Source organism: Sapajus apella, unplaced genomic scaffold (genome assembly GCF_009761245.1).
Source record: "Sapajus apella isolate SASKATOON/1434 unplaced genomic scaffold, GSC_monkey_1.0 scaffold78, whole genome shotgun sequence".
Classification (NCBI taxonomy): Eukaryota; Metazoa; Chordata; class Mammalia; order Primates; family Cebidae; genus Sapajus; species Sapajus apella.
The window spans coordinates 9,711,126-9,717,125 of NW_022437018.1; the positions used below are offsets into that span (position 1 = coordinate 9,711,126).

The window sequence follows — 6,000 nt, forward strand, 5'->3', positions numbered from 1 at the left end:
TGACTTGATTGATTAAATGGACATATCTATATACATGTGCATATAATTCCAATTTTTGCTTAGTAACAAAAACAAAACAAGCTATACATACTGGTGACTACTGCTTTTTTCACGTATGTCATGAGTCATTTTCCAGGTCAGTTCATCTAGATCTCCCTCATTCTTTTTTAATAGCGACATACTCCGCTATTATGGATGTACCAGATTTATGCAACCGGTTCCCTACTGATGGACATACGGTTGTGTCTAGTTTTTTGCTGGCATTATGATAGGTTAGAGCCTGTAATGAATGGTAAGGAAGTAAGTAGATGATAGCACTACTACTTTAAAGGAAAAAGTAGAGAAGAAACTTCCTTTGCCATAGCACTTACTAAATGAAATTTAATAAAAACACTGTCAAAAGTTGGGAGGACCAAAATTGATACTTTTTCTCTGATCTTTTTGCCATGTGTATATCTGAATTCTTTGTTTTTAAAGAAGAAACAGCATTGAAGCATTATTTGGGGGGAAAAACACACACACAAAATCCAGCAACTCAGCATTCATGAGCAACTCTATACTATACCAGTATGTGCCTGTGCAGTGGAAGGAAAACAATTTTGGTAAGGATTGAAACTTTAGCTTTAAAATTCCAACAGGTTGATATTCTAATGAATGATAAATCAAATAACAATTTAAATATTCTTGTATTGACAGTGCTTTTTTAAAAAATCACCCTATCTTTGTTATTTGTAATTTTAGTTTTAAACTTTTCCCTTTTTTCTTTAAAGAAAAATATCTGAATTTGCAGCCAAAAAAGTTAGATATCCTAAGGTTGTATTACTTCTGACTTTTATTAAAATATCAACATTTATTAGAAATGTTTACCGGTCGACTTTGTCCTTTTCTTCAAGGGGCCAAGTTCACTAATTGCTGAGTTTTATACAAATGATAACAACAGTCCTTTTGTAGGTGTGTGTTGCATCCATCTAGATACTTTAAAATGCTCATCTGTTTCATTTTTAAAATTATATGTGGGGTATTATAATCGGTAGTTTTTTGTTAAACGTATTACATGTTGTTTATTTCACTAATATAAATTTTTTCTACCTTTTGCTTGATATAGGAAATATATCCTGGGCAATTCCAGCCATCTCTATGTCACAAATTCATAGCCTTGTCAGATAAGGAAGGAAAACTACTTCGCAACTATACCCAGAACATAGACACGCTGGAACAGGTTGCAGGAATCCAAAGGATAATTCAGTGTCATGGTTAGTAAACTTCAGAATGTTTTTCTATAGTTTATTTTAGTTTTATAGGAAAAATCAGGATTAGAAAGCAGACTGCCATCTAGAAGTGGAGATTAAGCATTATTTAATCATGTTATCTCATTAATGTAGAATAACCTCAGAAAAGTGGAAAGTGAAAATAATAATAACAGAAGTATTGGCCTTTATATGAAACCTCATATAATAGTGTGGTTTTGGATTTCAAAGATGTTGCAGCTGCTTGCAGTCTCTTCTGGCCTGATGCCGTGGCTGCCTGTAGTCCTAGCACTTTGGGAGGCCAAGGCAGGCAGACCACATGAGACCAGGAGTTTGAGAATGGCCAACGTGGTGAAACCCTGTTTCTACTAATTATACAAATATGAGCTGAGCATACTCAAGAGGTTGAGGCACGACAATCACTTTAACCCAGGAGTTGGAGTTTGCAATGAGCTGAGATGGTGCCATTGCACTCCAGCCTGGGTGACAGAGTAAGACTCTTAAAAATTTTTTTATAAGAATAATATTAGCTACTAATGAAGAAATACGACATATTTAGATTATGAAACTATAAGAGAACTGGATAGTTGAGATGTACAGGATTCAGAGATTTAGAAATGTTTAATGTAAAACATGAACAGGTCATTTTCTTATGTATCTGAACTGTTTCTAAGAACTGCTAAGCTGAGGTGGTAGAATTGGAACTATCTAACTTTGCAGGATTTTAGCCCTGGAGGAGTGAGTTGTTATAGTTTTGTTGAAAAGAGTAGCTTTATTTATATTCTTTTTTTTTTTTTTTAATGAGTTGAAAAGAGTAGCTTTAGAAGGCATCGTTATATCAGTGTCTCAGCGATTGAGAATTGTATTTATTCTATGTGTAAATAAATAAGTATATATGTAAATTCTTTATCCCCTAGATTCTCCTGTAGTGTATCACAAAATCTGCAGTGTGTTCTGAGTTTTAAAATAAAAGTTAAAAATCTTTGAACTCTCTTAACTTTGCAGACTTTATAACCTTTGTGGTGTGTCAACTTTCTTAAATTGTCAAATTTTATAACATTTGTGGTGTGTTCAAGAGACAAATAACTTCTTTAATAAAGCATGTATATGTTGGTTATTTTTAGGTTCCTTTGCAGCAGCATCTTGCCTGATTTGTAAATACAAAGTTGACTGTGAAACTGTTCGAGGAGATATTTTTAATCAGGTAATTTGTTTCCCGTATTTTAGGAATTGTGCATGTCTCTGATGTATTTCTTCTTTTGCCTCAAAATCCTTTTTTTTTTTTCCTGATCCAGGAAGAAAATAGTTAGCACTGGGAATTTTGGTGAAATACACAAGAAACTTTCAGTACCTTAAGTAAAAAAAACAGGTCTATAAAGTCTCTTAAAATTATGAAATTGTCTTCTTAGTGTCTAAGCCAAACATAAAATATCAGATCATAAGCAAGTGTTGTTATGGTAGTTTTTCTGATCCTCTTCCCTTTTTGTGCCTGTCAAGTTTGGACCTTATATTTGTTGTGGTAATCTTTTTAAAGTATTTCATACATATTCATTGCCAAAAAATATAGGAAAATGTAGCAGAAAATAAAAATTACCCAGAAATATATCCTATGTGTTTAGCAATATGTAGAGTTAATCATGTCATTAGGAAAGAGTAAGAACAGGGCCGGGTGCGGTGGCTCAAGCCTGTAATCCCAGCACTTTGGGAGGCCGAGGCGGGTGGATCACGAGGTCAAGAGATTGAGACCATCCTGGTCAACATAGTGAAACCCCGTCTCTACTAAAAATACAAAACATTAGCTGGGCATGGTGGCGCGTGCCTGTAATCCCAGCTACTGAGGAGGTTGAGGCAGGAGAATTGCCTGAACCCAGGAGGCGGAGGTTGCAATAAGCCAAGATCGCGCCATTGCACTCCAGCCTGGGTAACGAGTGAAACTCCGTCTCAAAAAAAAAAAAAAGTAAGAACAGTATAGTAAAATGGAATCATTGGTTGGGTGCAGTGGCTCATGCTTAATCCCAGCACTTTGGGAGGCTGAGGTGGGTGGATCATTTGAGGTCAGCCTGGCCAACATGGCAAAACACTGTCTCTCCTAAAAATACAAAAATTAGCCTGGCATGGTGGCGTACACCTTTAATACCAGCTATTGGGAGGCTGAGGCAGGAGAATCACTTGAACCCGAGAGGTGGAAGTTCCAGTGAGCCAAGAGTTCATGCCACTGCATTCCAGCCTGGGCAACAGAACAAGTCTCCATCTCAAAAAATAAAATGAAATCATTTTATTTTACAAATTTGTATTTTATTTATTTATTTATTTATTTTTAGAGACAGGGTTTTACCATGTTGTCCAGGCTGGTTTCTATCTGCTGACCTCATGATCTGCCCTCCTTGGCCTCCCAAAGTGCTAGGATTACAGGCATGAGCCACTGCGCCTGGCATGTATTTTTTTTTAAAAGGATCAATTCCCATTTTGTGTATATACACACATTGTGTTTTTCCTCTTAATATATGATGGATTCTTGAATGTCAGTGTTTTTTCTACATAGATATTATAATATCATAATATTTCATTGTTTCATAGTATATTAATAAACTTTCCACTATTGACAGTTGACGTTTAGATTGTAATCCAGTTGCTGTTTATCCATAGCTTTTATCTTTTTCTTTTTTTTTTTTTTTTAATAATTCTGAAATGTTTTCTTACAAGTATGGAAATGTTGTCTTACTTGGGCTTACCCTTCGCTTCTCTACCTCAACCAAAATCTGAACATATGTAGGTAGTTCCTCGATGTCCTAGGTGCCCAGCCGATGAACCACTTGCTATCATGAAACCAGAGATTGTGTTTTTTGGTGAAAATTTACCAGAACAGTTTCATAGAGCCATGAAGTATGACAAAGATGAAGCTGATCTCCTGATTGTTATTGGATCTTCCCTTAAAGTAAGACCAGTAGCACTAATTCCAAGTAAGTTGGTAATGGTTTTTGGAAAACATTTCTATATATAATGCCATGGGTTGTGGATCTGTATAATAGACCTTAGTAATCTTACTCTGCCTCTGTTTAAAAGAGTGGTGAAGGCCAGGGGCGGTGGCTCACGCCTGTAATCCCAGCACTTTGGGAGGCCGAGGAGGGTGGATCACGAAGTCAAGAGATCGAGACCATCCTGGTCAACATGGTAAAACCCCGTCTCTACTAAAAATACAAAAAAATCAGCTGGACCTGGTGGTGCGTGCCTGTAATCCCAGCTACTCAGGAGGCTGAGGCAGGAGAATTGCCTGAACCCAGGAGGCGGAGGTTGCGGTGAGCCGAGATCGCGCCATTGCACTCCAGCCTGGGTAACGAGAGCAAATCTCCGTCTCAAAAAAAAAAAAAAAAAAAAAGTGGTAAAGAGCTAATTTTAAAAATTGTTTATTTTTAGTAGAGATGAGGTCTTGTTGTGTTGCTCAGGCTGGATTCAAACTCCTAGGCTTAAGTGGTCCTCCTGCCTCAGCCTCTTGAGTAGCTGGGATTACAGGCATGAGCCACCACATCTGGCTAAACTTACTTTTTTAGGTGGCATTGTTGTTCATAGAGACTGGTGAATCTGACATTTTGAGGGGGGTGGAGGGTTGTCAAAACACAGGTAATGTTGATGGCTCATGCTTGTAATCTCAGCACTTTTGGAGGCCAAGGCAGGCCGATTGCTTGAGGCCAGGAGTTTGAGAGCAGCCTGGCCAAGATGGTGAAACCCTGTCTCTACTAAAAATATAAACATTTTAAAAAAATTTAAAAATATGTATACATAAAAATTTAGTTGGGCAGGGTGGTGCATGCTTGTTTTCCCAGCTACTCTCGCAAGGCTGAGGCATGAGAATCGCTTGAACTCAAGAGGCAGAGGTTGCAGTGAGCTGAGATTTTGCCACTGTACTCCAGCCTGGGCAACAGAGTCTCAAAAAAAACAAAACCAAAAACCCACAAGTAATGCTAAACTCTACTCCTAATTAATGTGAAAAATTAAGACAAGATAGAGTTTAACAGACTTTTTGGTGGAATGTGTTTTTATTGTTGCAAGGGTTAGCCTCAATTTATGAAACAGTCCTTAATCCTTGTATTTTTTAGTCTTAATAAGATAGTTGTTATCTTTCCAATTTAATTGATTTCACATCCAGTAAATTCAAATGTATAGTTTGATAGAAGGTAGAAGTGTAACATACCATGTGAGATGAATTTGGGGGCTCAAAATGATTGGTTCGTTCTTCTAATAACAATCAGCCATGTCATAATGGTATGTTGATCTAGCAAACCCAAAAGCTGTGTGTATAAAAGTGTTCACATACAATTTAAATCCCTATTGCCCTCAGAATAATTTCTTTATCATATATATTCTCATACTGCCTGTTTATTCCTCTAGTGAAGAATCAGAAGAGAGATATTTCAGTTGCATCAGATGTGTCCATTCATAAGTGAGAGAGAAAGAGGAGAGGAAACAGTATCAAATCCCTAGCCAGAGAATTGAATTAGACCCCACATCAGTGTCAAGGCAGCCAGAGTAAACAGTTGGAAGAAACATGGAATCAAGCTCTTCAGTTTTGTGTTTATCTCATATGTGGTGTCTTTAGCAGTTAACTCAGTCTTACATAATTAGCTATAAAACTCTGTTAAAGTAGAATACAAGACAATTTGCAATTAAATGAAACATGAAATTTTTTTTTTTTTTTTGAGACGGAGTTTCGCTCTCGTTACCCAGGCTGGAGTGCAATGGCGCGATCTCGGCTCAC

The 6,000-nt window shown here is 37.0% G+C and overlaps 1 protein-coding gene across 3 annotated transcripts in view; it reads left to right on the top strand.

The window, feature by feature from the left end:
• Positions 1-6,000, top strand: part of SIRT1 (sirtuin 1) — a 43,842-nt gene that overhangs the window by 22,427 nt on the left and 15,415 nt on the right. For 2 of the 3 annotated variants that reach the window (XM_032252601.1, XM_032252602.1), the window contains exons 5-7: positions 1,106-1,253; positions 2,372-2,451; positions 4,021-4,207. In XM_032252601.1, the coding sequence (XP_032108492.1) occupies positions 1,106-1,253; positions 2,372-2,451; positions 4,021-4,207 (415 nt within the window). Of the gene's footprint in view, positions 1-477; positions 603-1,105; positions 1,254-2,371; positions 2,452-4,020; positions 4,208-6,000 lie in introns of all 3 variants that reach the window. The other variant, XM_032252604.1, reaches the window with a different exon arrangement.